This window comes from Bombina bombina, chromosome 3 (genome assembly GCF_027579735.1).
Source record: "Bombina bombina isolate aBomBom1 chromosome 3, aBomBom1.pri, whole genome shotgun sequence".
NCBI lineage: Eukaryota > Metazoa > Chordata > Amphibia > Anura > Bombinatoridae > Bombina > Bombina bombina.
Genome location: NC_069501.1, coordinates 548756233 through 548773463, shown reverse-complemented (window position 1 = coordinate 548773463; position 17231 = coordinate 548756233). Strand labels below are relative to the sequence as shown.

At 39.2% G+C, this 17231-nt stretch overlaps 1 protein-coding gene across 3 annotated transcripts in view; it reads right to left on the bottom strand.

The window, feature by feature from the left end:
- The window catches only part of SYTL1 (synaptotagmin like 1), a 136890-nt gene extending 122300 nt beyond the window's left edge, over positions 1 to 14590 (bottom strand). Inside the window, exons 1-2 of one of the 3 annotated variants that reach the window (XM_053707056.1) lie at positions 14459 to 14590; positions 4443 to 4683 (exon numbers count right to left, since the gene is read on the bottom strand). In XM_053707056.1, the coding sequence (XP_053563031.1) occupies positions 4443 to 4567 (125 nt within the window). In that variant the 5' untranslated portion in view covers positions 4568 to 4683; positions 14459 to 14590. Of the gene's footprint in view, positions 1 to 4442; positions 4684 to 14458 lie in introns of those variants that run through there. The other 2 variants (XM_053707058.1, XM_053707057.1) reach the window with 2 other exon arrangements.
- Positions 14591 to 17231: the final 2641 nt, after the last annotated feature.

The following is a 17231-nucleotide window of genomic DNA, read 5'->3' as shown; positions in this document are numbered from 1 at the left end:
CCCTGTGTCATATGTAGAAAATAACCCAATTCTCCAGGGTTAACAAAATGAACCCAAACTATAGATAGTTAGCCGCTATAACTGCAATATCTCTTAATTTAGCTCCGGTAACTGCTGCATCTTGTCACAACTTATTCAAAGAGTACAACACTGGAGAAATATGCCGAGTTACCAGGAACTCAACAACAGTATGTATACTTGCGGTCTCCGTTAAACAGTTAGGATGTGTGCTTAAGCAGGTACGTATACGCTATTTTCTCCTTGTGCTCTTTAGGTAGTCTCCAGCACAGGACTTCTATTTCTCCGGTCCTTCTGGCTTGTCTGGTTGATCCCCAATGCTGCTGGCGAGGCGCGCAACGCCCGGATCCCTCCGCGCGCTAGCAGCACCTCCCTCCGCAGCGTGACCGAACCTCCACGTACAGCCCTCCGGAACCTCTGCAAGCACTGGAGCTTCCGACAACACCGCTCTCCTCTTCAGCGATGCCACTCCAATACAGGTACCCTCCGATATAGCTGATGCCGTCCAGCTGGCCACACCAGCTTAAAGAGTGCTGAAAAAGTTTTAGCCGGCCATATAGTTCATTCTTAGAGCGTGATTCTATGTTTGTAGGGTGAGCGGTGCCCCCGCTAGGCTCTATCGGCCAATATGGTTTCCACCTCCTGCTGGGACTGAGCCCTGCTGCGGCCCACTAACCCCCGAGCAATAGGGGTATGAGGCTATGAGAGGGAGCAGGTTCTTTACTTAGTCGGTCTGCACGCCGACATGGAGCGAGCTGCTATCCACTCCGCCCCCAACCGGAAACCGGTTTACTATTTAATAACTATTCTACCTAGTTAAAATAAATACAAACTTGCCTGTAAAATAAAAATAAACCCTAAGCTAGCTACAATGTAACTATTAGTTATATTGTAGCTATCTTAGGGTTTATTTTATAGGTAAGTATTTAGTTTTAAATAGAAATAATTTAGTTAATGATAGTTATTTTATTTAGATTTATTTAAATTATATTTAAGTTAGGGGGGGGTTAGGGTTTATCTTTATTTGTCTTTATTTTAGCTAGGTAGTTATTAAATAGTTAATAACTATTTAATAACTATTCTTCCTAGTTAAAATAAATACAAACTTGCCTGTAAAATAAAAATAAACCCTAAGCTAGCTACAATGTAACTATTAGTTATATTGTAGCTATCTTAGGGTTTATTTTATAGGTAAGTATTTAGTTTTAAATAGAAATAATTTAGTTAATGATAGTTATTTTATTTAGATTTATTTAAATTATATTTAAGTTAGGGGGGGTTAGGGTTAGACTTAGATTTAGGGGTTAATAACTAATATAGTGGCGGCGCCGTTGGGGCGGCAGATTAGGGGTTGATAAATGTAGGTAGGTGTCGGCGATGTTAGGGATGGCAAATTTGGGGTTAATAATATTTAACTAATGTTTGCGAGGTGGGAGTGTGGCGTTTTAGGGGTTAATATATTTATTATAGTGGCGGCGATGTCCGGTTCGGCAGATTAGGGGTTAAAAAATTTATTTTAGTGTTTGCGATGTGGGAGGGCCTCGGTTTAGGGGTTAATAGGTAGTTTATGGGTGTTAGTGTACTTTTTAGAACTTTAGTTAAGAGTTTTATGCTATGGCGTTGTAGTGTAAAACTCTTAACTACTGACTTTAAAATGCGGTACCAGGCTTGACAGGAGAGGGTCTACCGCTCACTTTTTGGAAGACTCATAATACCGGCGCTATGCAAGTCCTATTAAAAAAAGAGGATACGCAATTGACGTAAGTGGATTTGCGGTATTTCCGAGTCTGGCCAAAAAAAGTGAGCGGTACACCTGTACCTGCAAGACTCGTAATACCAGCGGGCGTTAAAGAGCAGCGTTGGGACCGGCCAACGCTGCTTTTTAAGCCTAACCCACAACTTGTAATCTAGCCGTTAGTATTTTAAAAAAAGTAATTATAATCTAATTTTATTTAGAAGATGTTATCTTTAGCATGAATATAATAAATTGTGGCCCCTAGTCAGTCCCACCAATAATGACCAGCTATCCATGTAAAAATGTTGTGGCCACTACATATAATTTTCAGCCTTTTATATTGCCTCTAGGATACCCACCCTTATGCCTAGGATATTAGATAGGTGAGGAACCTTTCCTCTTTTCAGGAACACTTTAACTTGCCTCGGAAACTGCACTTTGAGAGGGTTAGGCTGTGATCACTCCATCATGGGGATTCCCTAAATCTGTCCCCAGATCTCTCACTGTGTGGGAGGCACAAATGGATAGTGCGGGTGCAGTTCTATAAACCCCTTACTGCTCATTACAATAAAAATTAGATATCTCCATAAGTGAAAGGGATCTAAAGATGGAAACTGACCCGAGGGGCTGGGACTATGGCCTGAACTTCCCCAGGTCAGCAATTTATTGTGTTATTTGATATAACTGTACTATAAAGTCATGTATCAGTAAGCACTTTGTACCACTTAGGCTTCACACTGTAATTCTGGATAAGGCAGATACATGCTGGAGGGGTTTTGGTGGAATAGGCTATGCGGTTCACATCTGGTGGTCTTGTCCAAAAAAAATTCTACTATGACCTGTGGAGTTATAAAATATAGAATATGGGAATGTGGAGTAATAAAATATAGATAGAATATGTGAATGTGGAGTTATGAAATATAGAATATGGAATGAAGAGTTAGAAATGTAATTAACATAGATAGGATTACTCAGAATTTAGTTAGTAATGGGTTAATGCTTTTTTAAAGGCACTGTATTTAGGATTGTGACATGTACATTCAGTTGCTCTTGTCAATCAAAACACCTTTGCTGCTAGCTAGACACTTATTATTAACTCCCTATAGACTGCGCATGGACACGTTAAAATAGTATTTTCTATTTGTCAGCCAAAATTATAAAGTCTTTTAAGGTAGTTAACATATATAGAGTTAGCCTTACATATATGGTATGCTCTAATTTGATTGGTTTAAATTGTGTATATAATCTTTGAATTTGTATTAAGCTATTGTTATCTCTTACCTTCAGATCTCAAGGTATGTATTAATCTTGTTGTGATTAATAAATGATTTATGTCAACTAATATTTGATAGATATGAGTATTAATATAATCTGTTTTGATAACCCAGATTGAATATTTGTCTATATTTAGGGTTTTTTGTTTAAACAAGGCATATAATAGTCATATTAAAGAATAATTCTTACAGCATCTCTTTTTCTATCCTCTTGTGAGAATCATACATACATCTGTTGCTAAACACTCATTTAGGGACAAACCCCTAGACTGAGATATACAACATGACCCTTTTCCCTTGTTTGCAGTTGACCCCAACGATGGGCCTGTTCGACCAAAATCTAAAGGTATACTCAAGGCCTGCAAGATATATATGTATGAATGTTGTCATGGCAGTCAAGTTGGAGCTTGTAACTGGGGCAGCCCTTTAATACCCAAGAGGTCACAGCTTGTGGATATAATCAAATACATACAACAAATGGAAGACTGGGAATTTGTGTTTCACAATAAAGCATGCATCTGTGCAGATATTTTGGATCTGTGAGATAATAACTTTAGAGACTACTATATTTTTTAATCCTTGTCTATCCTACTTGGTATGCATGGATCATACTTCCTGCTAGATAACATTGACCCATGTTCTGAGTAGTTTTTGGAGAAGTCTGGTGTACTATGTGATGTTCTACATTGGGTTGATATGTGTAATTCTCCGTTATATCTTTCCTTTTTCCTTTAAAATGTAAACTTATATTTGTCTCCATTATCTTATATAATGCTGACAATGCTGGTAAAGCTTAATTTGCAAACATTTCCTTATTTATAGTTACCTTTGGGAAAGTTTGAGAGTTTATAACTCATGGTTATATAGCTGGGTCTGATATTAGAACTCTACTTTGGACTGGACATTTGAATTTGTCATCCAAGATGGCGTCCCTTCAATTGTTTTATGACTTGTTTTATGCACACAAGCCTTATGTGATATTATCTAGTTGTAGTGCTGTTTGTTAGTATGAGGTTTTCATTGTATTGTGTAGCAAATTGTGTTTTGTTTGTTCATTTTGTGTATTAATCTCAATAAAAATAAAAAATAAAAAGTAAAAAAAGAAAGGTTTTTGGCATCCATGAACTAAGAATGAGTTGAACCATATACACGGAGAAACCAAACCCAGCGGACTTCTTTAATGTAGTCAATAACAGTAAAAGGTAAATGGAAGCTAAGCAAACATCTCTGTCCAAGGTGGGAGGAGACAAAGAATGAAAGCAAAAAGGACAACTCTAAGAATACACTCAAACAATAAATAGAAACTACAGTTCATAAATGTTAAGCAAGTGTAATGTGATTGTATTAACCATTGGGTTATCAGTAATTAGTGAATCCACCAGGTCAAGTCATGTTGGTATAGGTACTTATCTCACCGTATCCGTTGTTCATCTTTTTCCCGCAGCTCAGTGTCTCGTTCCAGTACATGAGATATTGCTTGCTGCTCCTCTCCTGTGAGAAAACTCAGGTCTAGAAGTTCCCCCCCTTCGCTCTGCTCCATGTTTTTATAGCATGGGATAAATCACTATAGGAGGCACAGCATGGTCAAGTGCCCATTCACTTGAGGAGCAGCATGAGCTTTACCCATACATCAGTGAGAAAATGTTTTAAAGAGACCTGCAGATATAGACAATCATATGTTTGAATGCAATATATTATGTATGTAGATTATGGGTACTAAATATATAGTAGATAAAACTCAAAACACATACAGAACATTTAAAGTATACAGTACATTTACAATATATGCACACTACACATGTGCATACAAAGTTACCACCCAGGTCATGTTAGAAGTATAAAATATTAACCAAAAAAGTATTATAATAATATTCATACAGGAGATATAGTGCACATGCAGAATATTCAGACAATACATATAGAAGGCACACGGAACATATACTGTATACAGTCATTAAACATATCTGTTTATGAGAACTAAAAAGGAGAGAGATGAGAGAGAACATACACATACTACCAGAAAAGAATATACATATACAACATCAGTAATATATGCATATTAAGCATATGTTATACTGTATACACTTGTTATACTATATATATACACTCATCGGCCACTTTATTAGGTACACCTTGCTAGTACTGGGTTGGACCCCCTTTTGCCTTCAGAATTTCCTTAATTCTTCATGGCATATATTCAACAAGGTGTTGGAAACATTCCTCAGACATTTTGGTCCATATTGACATGAATGCATCACGCAGTTGCTGCAGATTTGGCGGCTGCACATTAATGATGCAAATCTCCCATTCCACCACATCCTAAAGGTGCTCTATTGGATTGAGATCTGTGACTGTGGAGGCCATTGGATTACAGTGAACTCATTGTCATGTTCAAGAAACCAGTTTGAGATGATTTGAGCTTTGTGACATGGTGCATTATCCTGCTGAAAGTAGCCCTCAGAAGATGGGTACACTGAAATTATCAGTAGATCAGTCATTTTTTAAATACTCAGACCAGCTGTCTGGCACCAACAACCATGCCACGTTCAAAGTCACTTAAGCAAGTCGTCTTCACCACGTCTAGATGCCTAAATGCATTGAGTTGCTGTCATGTGATTGGCTGATTAACAATTTGTGTTACCAAGCAATTGAACAGGTGTGCCTAATAAAGTGGCCGGTGAGTGTCTATAGGGATGTATTTGGTGTTTGATGTATATTATTTTTGCCTCCATGTGAACAAGGCTCCTGTGTGGGGCCGAAACGTTATGGATTAAAAGTGTTTGTCATTTATCCTGTGTGCCTACGTCATTTGAGAATTCATAAGGATTAACTCCAGGTCCGGATTTTCAGAAGCTTTTGGCTATATATTTATATACATATATATACACAGTATACACAGGGCCTATGAATACCCAAAAACTCCCCTCGCCCACCGGGCAAGTAAATGACAAAACTTACCAGCCCGCAAGAAACTTTAGTCGCCCGTGTGTATCTGCATGTAGTGTGTATATATCTTATGTAAAAAGGCAGTATAAATAGTGTTATTGTAATCCCACAAAGCATTGCAGACAGAGGTCCCAATTTGAATGCCCTGCAAGCTGCTTAATATTTGAGACTTGATAAAAAGGCTTTATCTTTAGAAAATATTTTTCTATCACTAGGTAGAAAAAAACAGGGATATTATCTTTGTAATACTGTATGTACATCTTGACTTTTTTCCCCCTAAGGAAAAAAAGATATAATTGCGCTTTTTTTTTTACTTCAGCATATGTGAGCGGTATTGGATTTAGCTGGACAATGAACAGTGACATAACAAGCATTTTAAAAATACCTTTTCCACCTTTCTGCCCAGCTGCCTTTCAACTACTAGCACTGCCAGTGCCGCGCTAGCAGATTTGACTGGGTGCATGGAGATGGCATGTTCTCTACGAATTGGTTAAAGTCAGTTTTTGGAGCATCAATAGCGTACAGAAAAATTATGCACTGCTCTATATTGTTATGGTAAGCAGCTTGCTCGTGTACATTGTGCTGAAGTACTGCAGAGGACCCTGGAGTACGTCAGCATAATGTACGTGAGCAAGCTACCTACCATAACTATATAGTCACTTTAAGCCATACTTCATTCATACACAGAGAAGAAACACTCACCGCTCTAGCAGGATGTCTTCCCGCGCAGACAACTTTAGGGGTGGGAAGTATCAACTGACAAGGAAGAGACCAAGAGCCATGGAGATAAGGGGAGTTCTTTGAATGCATTTAACAGAAAGAACCTCCCCTTTCTACCCTCCTTTCCCGTGTGTGCGCATATGTGAAAGGCAATTTGACATTTTTTATTATTGCTTCTTTTATCCTAATTAAAATGTCAGGTCGCCGCTCGGGCTGGTAACTTAAAAATTTTACTTGCCCTCAAGAAATTTAGGTCGCCATTGGCGACCGGACCGGTCTATTCATATTCCCTGTATACATATACACATACATACAGTGTATATATAGTACTGTGCAAAAATTTTAAGCATCTGTAAAAAAAAATGCTGTAACGTAAGAATGCTTTCAAAATAGAAATATTAATAGTTTCTTTTTTATCAATTAGGAAAATGCAAAGTGAATCTAAATCAAATCAATATTTGGTGTGACCATCAATTTTTCTAGGTACACTTGTACAAAGTCAGGGATTTTGTACTCATATATGGCTGGATTACATTTGGAGCACTAAATTATAACGTGCCCAAGAATGGGCAAATTTGCCTGTTTGTGGGCGCACGATAATTAATCAGTCATTATAAGTGGCTGGTTATTGTTACCGCAAGCTAGCGGTAGCAATTAGCGCTTATAAAATTAGCCAGATATCAGATCTCTAGTTAATTTTATAAATGTGCCCCAAATGCCTCCAAAATGCAATGGTGTGGGTTTTTTTTGTTGAAAAAATAAAGATAGCATTTTCTCTTTGTAATAAAATAACTGCACTAGGCAGTATTTTGGGGGTAACGTTGGCAGGAGTGGGGCACTGCAGTCTATGGGAACTGTGTGTTCCCAGTAAATATATATATATATATTAACATATATTTATGTTTTAATATGTGTATATACACATATTAACACAAATATATATATGTATATAATCATATACATATTTATTATATTTGCTGTGCTGCTTACCCCCTTCGCTGCGCTTAGGTTCTGATTCCATCTCTGACTATGGAAGTGCGCTCTTTTGAGCTCAATGCTTCCCAGCAATGCAACAGCGAGCTCGCATTTACATTGCTGACATCTTGAAAAAGCCTGGTAATACAGGTGAAACGCGTTGAAGCTAAGCTGTTTGTCCTGCAAATATACTAACTTTTCTCCACTAGGTACCAAGTAACCCGCGTGTGATACACGCTAAGTGCGGGGTGTCACACACTTTGGATAAGAATACTATAACTTTGGATACAAACATTGCAATTACTGGATCCTTTCTGGCAGGCTCCACGCAATTTGGAAACAGTAGCCGTGACTTTGTAAGAAGAGGGGTGAGTTAGACTGCTCCTTTTGTCCCCTGAAGGCGAGCATTGTTTTCTGTTGCAGCAGGTGCGGACTCTGAGAGAACCCCGATCAGGTGGGCTGTTCACAATTTGTCTTAAAGGACATGATCATATTGCCTGGGAAACTTATTACTACTAGGAGGAATTGACACATTCTCATACAGTTTATCACTGTTACTATGTGGCCACAGTAACATTTTGGTGACTATTATATTGTCTACATTGTGTCAAAGACACGGACTCTCATATCTGAAACCAGAACATTGTTCTACTATCTCCGTTACCAGAGCAGTGTACGTTATATTTTTTTTAAAATAATTTTTATAAAGGGGTATATAGTAAATTCATTTTTTATTGTATTTATTTGCTAGCATCGCTTATTTTAACATTTATATTGTACTTCTTTTGTATGGGTTTTAGGGAGACGTTCCTCGTTCTTATATTATTTGTTTAGCTATCTTATATGAGGATCTCATTATCCTTTATTATTATAGGTATTTGACTAGATGTCCACAGAGCAAATATATTTAGCGCTCCACTTGTAATCTGGCCCATAGTCAGGTGCATGATTAAATTATACCAAACAGGTGCTAATGGTAATCTTTTTATAATGTAGGTTGAAACACAATCATTAACTAAAACAGAAACATCTGTGTAGCAGGAATAAAACTGGCTGGGGAACAGCCAAACTCTGCTAACAATGGGTTACTGAAGACAGTTAATGACGAAAGTCATACACTATGACCATGCATACTTAAGACAGCTAATGACAAAAGTCATACACTATGACCATGTAAGACTGAGCACAGAAATAAGGCCAGGCAGAAATTTCAAGGCAGACAAGGGTATCCAGATGTGCTGTCCAAGATCTTCTAAAGAAGCACAAAGAAAATGGACAACATTGAGGTTGGCCAAGGAAACTGTGTAGCAGAAAAAGACACTTCATGTTTTCGCTTCATAATGAGATGTCCAGCAGTGCCATCAGCTCAGATTCAGGATGCTGGTACACTCATCGACTGTTCAGAGAAGTTTGGTCAGAAGTGGTCTTCATGGAAGACTTGCAGCCAAAAAATCTATACTTTCAACGTGGAAACAAGGCCATGAGACTCAAAATTGTAAATATTTGGCTGTTGCAGAAGGCTGTTTGTTTACCAAAGGGCTAGAAAGAAGAAGAATGAGTGTTTGCAGGCAACAGTGAATCATGGATGAGGTTCCTTGCAAGTTTGGGGCTGCATTTCTGCAAATGAAGTTGGGGTTTTGGCCAGAATTAATGGTCTCTCCTCAATGCTGAGAAGTACAGGCAGATACTTATCCATCTTGCAATACTATCAGGGAGGCATCCAACACCAAATGTATTCTGCAGCATGACAATCACCCCAAACATACAGCCAAAGTCATTAAGAACTATCCTGATCTCTACATCATCGAGTCTGTCTGGGATTACAGGAAGAGACAGAAGACTCTGAGACTGCCTAAATCCACAGAACAACTGAGGTTAGTTTTCCAAGATGTTTGGAACAACCTACCTGCCAAGTTCCTTTAAAAACTGTGTGCAAGTGTACCAAGAAGAATTGATGCTGTTAGATTTTTCTTCTTTTTCCTCGCTTTGCATTTTGTTAATTGATAAAAAGAAACTATTAACATTTCTATTTTGAAAGCATTCTTACTTTACAACATTTGTTCACACCTGTCTAAAACTTTTGCACAGTACTGTATATATATCTCATGCATAAATAATACATACATACACAATTATATAAACTATATAATATATACTACACCCATACACAGAATACAAAAAAGTAAATGTAAACAGTCTATATAAAAGACATATGTGACAGACACTTGAAAAGAAAAAAAATATTCAGTATGAAAGAAAGACACATACTTAACACCCCTCAATGATGAAAACCCACTCATTCACACATACGGTGTGTTGGTCTTTGCATGTTGCCCTATGCAGGATGTGGGTTTAATGTCAGAGTCTCTAGTAAGGAAATGATGATTAGCAGGTACAAGGCCAGTAACAGGCAACCAATGACAGAGTTTTAACAGAAAGTGTGCAAAAGACAAAATACAATCCTGGAGTTGAGTTAAAAAGGAATTAAGCTTGAAAGCACACTTCAAATCTCTGACTATACAACATGCAAAACAGTGTTTGCCTAATTAGCTAAGAAGCTCATATATAGGTGCCCCTAACTGACCACAGCAAAGGAGATAAGATAACACACACACAATTCTTTTTTGAGTACTGCAAACCTATGCAAATTTTGCATCTTTTTATAAAGCTGACTCCTGTGACTATATTACTGACTGGCCAATGGTGCCAACCCCCACATAAAAAAGGTGATTTATTCAACACAGGAACAATAGGGGGAAGAAGCACTGCAAAACATATTCTTTTGTCTAGAACAGAAAAAATAGTGAGTATCATGTCCCTTTAATGGCTGATACATGGATGAATAGCAAACTACTTTTATTTCCCTTTAAGGCAGAAGATAGTATAATGTCGGGCGTGAACTACAGTTCTAAGCGACCTTTAAAAACACACTCCACCCAAAAAGAAAACAGTGACTTGATGAAACAGATGGGGACATTAGTGACACATAAAACAATGTAAATATAATAGTCTCACATGCAGGAGAGGGTCTTGTTCTTCTGTCACACACGCAAAAATGAAAAGCTTCTATCACTCAGTGCCACATACAAGCGAGGCCTGCCAGTTCACACGTAAGCAGGGTTCTCTGTGCTAGTTTTATACACTGGTATTAGGATCTTTTAGACATTGCTGGCTGTGCACATATCCAACCAGTGTTACACCTACAGGGGAGTGGGCTACCTCAGCCTGCCATATACACAGGAATGGTCTGCCTCAGCTTGCCATATACACAGGAATGGTCTGCCTCAGCTTGCCATATACACAGGAATGGTCTGCCTTAGCTTGCCATATACACAGGAATGGTCTGCCTCAGCTTGCCATATACACAGGAATGGTCTACCTCAGCTTGCCATATACACAGGAATGGTCTGCCTCAGCTTGCCATATACACAGGAATGGTCTGCCTCAGCCTGCCATATACACAGGAATGGTCTGCCTCAGCTTGCCATATACACAGGAATGGTCTGCCTCAGCTTGCCATATATACAGGAATGGTCTGCCTTAGCTTGCCATATACACAGGAATGGTCTGCCTCAGCTTGCCATATACACAGGAATGGTCTGCCTCAGCTTGCCATATATACAGGAATGGTCTGCCTCAGCTTGCCATATATACATGAATGGTCTGCCTCAGCTTGCCATATATACAGGAATGGTCTGCCTCAGCTTGCCATATACACAGGAATGGTCTGCCTCAGCTTGCCATATACACAGGAATGGTCTGCCTCAGCTTGCCATATATACAGGAATGGTCTGCCTCAGCTTGCCATATACACAGGAATGGTCTGCCTCAGCTTGTCATTTACACAGGAATGGTCTGCCTCAGCTTGCCATATACACAGGAATGGTCTACCTCAGCTTGCCATATATACAGGAATGGTCTGCCTTAGCTTGTCATATACACAGGAATGGTCTGCCTCAGCTTGTCATTTACACAGGAATGGTCTGCCTCAGCCTGCCATATACACAGGAATGGCCTACCTCAGCTTGCCATATATACAGGAATGGTCTGCCTCAGCTTGCCATATATACAGGAATGGTCTGCCTCAGCCTGCCATATACACAGGAATGGTCTGCCTCAGCTTGCCATATACACAGGAATGGTCTACCTCAGCTTGCCATATATACAGGAATGGTCTGCCTCAGCTTGCCATATATACAGGAATGGTCTGCCTCAGCTTGCCATATACACAGGAATGGTCTGCCTCAGCTTGTCATTTACACAGGAATGGTCTGCCTCAGCTTGTCATATACACAGGAATGGTCTGCCTCAGCTTGCCATATATACAGGAATGGTCTGCCTCAGCCTGCCATATACACAGGAATGGTCTGCCTCAGCTTGCCATATACACAGGAATGGTCTACCTCAGCCTGCCATATATACAGGAATGGTCTGCCTCAGCTTGCCATATATACAGGAATGGTCTGCCTCAGCTTGCCATATATACAGGAATGGTCTGCCTCAGCTTGCCATATACACAGGAATGGTCTGCCTCAGCTTGCCATATATACAGGAATGGTCTGCCTCAGCTTGCCATATACACAGGAATGGTCTGCCTCAGCTTGCCATATATACAGGAATGGTCTGCCTCAGCTTGCCATATATACAGGAATGGTCTGCCTCAGCTTGCCATATATACAGGAATGGTCTGCCTCAGCTTGCCATATATACAGGAATGGTCTGCCTCAGCTTGCCATATATACAGGAATGGTCTGCCTCAGCTTGCCATATATACATGAATGGTCTGCCTCAGCTTGCCATATATACAGGAATGGTCTGCCTCAGCTTGCCATATATACAGGAATGGTCTGCCTCAGCTTGCCATATATACAGGAATGGTCTGCCTCAGCTTGCCATATATACATGAATGGTCTGCCTCAGCTTGCCATATATACATGAATGGTCTGCCTTAGCTTGCCATATATACAGGAATGGTCTGCCTCAGCTTGCCATATATACAGGAATGGTCTGCCTCAGCTTGCCATATATACAGGAATGGTCTGCCTCAGCTTGCCATATATACAGGAATGGTCTGCATCAGCTTGCCATATATACAGGAATGGTCTGCCCCAGCCTGCCATATATACAGGAATGGTCTGCCTCAGCTTGCCATATATACAGGAATGGTCTGCCTCAGCTTGCCATATATACAGGAATGGTCTGCCTCAGCTTGCCATATATACAGGAATGGTCTGCCTCAGCTTGCCATATATACAGGAATGGTCTGCCTCAGCTTGCCATATATACAGGAATGGTCTGCCCCAGCCTGCCATATATACAGGAATGGTCTGCCTCAGCTTGCCATATATACAGGAATGGTCTGCCCCAGCCTGCCATATATACAGGAATGGTCTGCCTCAGCCTGCCATACATATGCCTCAGTTTGTTAAAAACCCAGGAGTGAACTGCTTCTGTCTGTAAAATACCCAGGAATGATCTGCCTCAGTCTGTCAAATAACAAAACAGTCACAGAGTAGCAGTACAGTGATTATGTTATTCATAAGAATGCTGTCAGCATACTGTTTTGTTGCATGGAGTTTTTGGCAGTACAATAGTGCTGGACCTAATGTTTTATCTGTCAGCATATACACAGCAGTGGTCTGCCTCAGTCTGTCAAATAAACAGCAGTGGTCTGCCTCAGTCTGTCAAATAAACAGGAGTGGTCTGCCTCAGTCTGTCAAATGAACAAGTGGGCTGCCTTAGTCTGTCAAATACACTGGTGCAGGCTACCACAGTTTGTAATTGTCACACAAACAAACTAAGGAGTTCCTTAGTTTGTCAGTAAACAAATGGTAAAAGGTTCTGACACACAGAGATTTCCTTTGTTAGTGTCAAAAAGGAGTGTATTCCCTTTCTTTGTAAGTTTCACAGAGACATTTACAACAAAAGCGATCACTTTGTATATCAGTGTTACAGTCAGTGAAAAGGGCTCCCTCAGTATGTCAGCAAATAGGAGTTCTAGGGAATGCTGGAACACACACCAAGCCCCACCAATCAGTAGTGTAGCCCCTCAACAACTTATAAATATGTCCTTTTTATTATGTAACTTGCTGTACTCAGGGCAAGGGCAGAGTTGAATGGGAGGAAATGAGGGAATAAATAAATAAAAAAGCAAAAATAAGTATTAGAAAAAGCATGATCCCCCGGCCCCCACCTTCCAACCCTGATATAAAGCACTGCTGCAAGTTTTGTTATCAGTACAACCCCCAATATTTCAGTTCTGGAAATACCTCTGATGTTAACATTACACACAGAGAAAATAGTGTCCCCCTTCTTTCATTGTAACACACACAAGAAAGGGATTCTTTCAATATGTCAGTGAAATTAGTTTTATCAGACTGTTAGTCTCACACATGAGAAGAACCCCCTCAGTATATACCACACTCACAGTAAAAGGGATTCCTTCTGACTTTAACATATATGAAATGGATTTCCTTTGGCAATTGTTACCACACACAAGAGAGCAGTCTGTCAGTCTGCTGATACATATTGTCACATAAACACATAGGAGGGGCCAGAGAGGGCATACGCAGAGGGGAGAAATTCCCACAGTCTGTCAGTGTTGCCCACAGAGGAGACAAAATAATTCAAACTACACTCTGTATACATAACCTAGAAAAGAGCATGTGACCTCTCAGTGGTGTACTCTATCACCTGAAACCTATCACAGACTTCAAAGTTCTATGCTTAAAATAAAGAGAAGTAACAAGAAATATGCAGGTGAATAACTCTTACTCTCCCAGCTGCTTACCTTTTTTTCCCCTAATACTTTTTCTGTCTTCTGTTTTCTTTGAATGTCCTTTCTGTCAGTCCTCAGGAATAGCCCTGCTCCCCTCCCCCTTGCTTCTGTGTGACTCTACAGAACTAACCCAGGTGTGCTGGGGGTGTGTATGTAACCATAAGTTTGGGAGTGTGTATATACAGTGTCTTTAAAAGTGACTCACTGCAACGCACTCCGCCCACAAAGGACTGGCACATCCTCTACTGGCTGCATGTCTAATAGACTGCTAGATACATATGCTAAGTGATTCTGGCAGTGAAGGGGTTAGGAAGGATAATCTGATTAGTTTGCAGATAGCTGTGATACATTCCCACACACATTCACTTAATAATGCCAGGGGCAAAATAAACCGCCATCCCTATGTTATTCTCACACCTGCCGTACAGATGTGACCATCTTCAGACCACATAAGATATATTTTAGTTCCTCATTTTCCCTGATGTACCCACCTAGGGATGTATGTTTTGTCACACAGTAAAATATCTTGCGACAGCATTATTACCATAGTTGTAAACATTTGTAATGGGGAAAAAATGAAATGCCACTTATTTTGAAATAGCTTTATAGAATAATCCTGGAGTTTAATTTATAAAAATAGTAACAGTAATGCAAAAGGCAGCCCCAAACACAGAGGCATTTTAGGATGCAAAAACACCAGGGACTATAGTACGTGGGTACAGTTTATTGGCTCCTTTGCATAGGCTCCATACAAACCTGCCCTAGGCTGTACCTTAACCCCACTATATATATATATATATATATATATATATATATATATATATATATATATATATATATATATATATATATATATATATATATTAATAACAAATGTTTTACCCTTGACAACCTATAAAAGACACAGAGCAATTATTTAAGACTTTTTTTCCTAACAGCAACTGTGATTTCACCCCCATGATGCCAGTAAAACACATAGGACAGTGATTTTACTCCATTGTATGCCAGTAACACACAAAATGCAATGTGTCTGTATGTCAGTAACACACATAGAAAATGGAGTTTTCTGACCGTAATAGAAAAAAAGTACAATAATTTAACAATTTGCTCTGGCAGCAAACAATGATTGTACACGCTTGGCTAATAGTAACACGCAAAGACCAATAATTTTAACAACTCATAAACAGATCATGGATTGTAATCCCCATTGGCTATCAACAACACGCAAAGCAATTATGTAGCTACTATGTGCCAGATTTGCATTGTTACTCAGCTGAGCAGTATACATTCTGCTCTGTGCTTGTGTTACATTGCAGCAAGCTACATAATAAACCAGGTTCTACATGTATAGAAGATAGTGATATTTGATATTTGATGATAGAAGATATTTCCCCACCCCATTTTAATAAAAGTTGTTTCATTCTCATGGTATCCTTTGTTAAAGAGTAATCCTAGGTAGGCCCAGAGCCGTGTATATGTGTTTAGCAGTGTTTGCAACAATGTATAACAAGACTACACTAATGAGCCTAAATAAACTTATTCTTCAACAAAAGATATCAAGAGATCAAAGTAAATTTGATAAGAAGATTCATTTGAACCTAAAATTTAATGCTCTGTCTGAACCATGAAAGCTTAATATTGACATGTCACTGGGAGGGAAATTTTCATTAACTTTGAAATTCGCTAGAAAATTTTCCACAGCTCATTTGAAATTCAACATAAGTGCTATTGAATTGTATTTTTATTGAGTGTTTTGTCAATTATTCAATTCTAGTGGCCCTTGGCCAAGCTGCCAAGGTGATTGCAGATTATGTCTCTTATGGGACTACATCATTTTCCTGACTAATGTTTCCAGAACAAACAATTTTAGAAAGGAAAGAGTAGTTTGTTCTTAAAACTACGTTATCCTTGTGAAAAAAATAAGGTAAGGAAAATCGTAAGACAGAGCAAAAAAGCTCATTTACTCTTCTAGTCAAGGATATATCCAAGAGAAATACAATTTTCAAGACAACAGTTGAATGTCCAGAACATGCAATGGTTCAAATGGCTAAGCCTGAACAACTCTTAAAACCAAGTTAAGGTTCTACAGAGGAGTAGCAAGCCTGAGAACTATTCCTATCCTGACCAAAGCTTGAACAAAGGCTTGAATGTCAGGAAGTCTCGACATGTGTTTGTGATACCAGACTGAAATAGTAGAAATTTGGCCTTTAAGGGAACTTGCTGATAAATCCTTATCCAGACCATCCTGCAAAAATTGTAGAATTCGAGGAATTCTAAAAGAGTTCCAGCAGTAACTCTTAGACTCACATTAGATAAGAAAAAAAACTTTCTAGGTTTTGTGATAAATACATCTTGTAACAGGCTTTCTGGCCTCAATCAAAGTGTCTAACATTTGATCTGAAAAACCTATCTGAGACAAAATCAGGCATTTAATTGATATCAAATTGAGAAGAAATTACCTTGAAAGGGAAGGTCCTTCCTAAGAGGAAGACAACAAGGCTGGCTGGAAGATATCTGTATATAATCTGTGTACCAAGGCCATGCCAGAGAAATTAGATTCACTGAGGAACTTTCCTATTTTACTCTGGCTATTATCCTGGATAGTGAAACAAATAAGGAAAATGTAAATCAGATTGAATGACCAGGGAACCACTAACGGATCTATTAGAGTAGCTTGTGAATCTCAAGGTCTTGCACAATACTGGGGTAGTCTTCCTCAACGATTCATAATCTGGTTGAATACCTCCTGATTCAAGGACCATTTGCAGGGGTGCAGGTACTGATG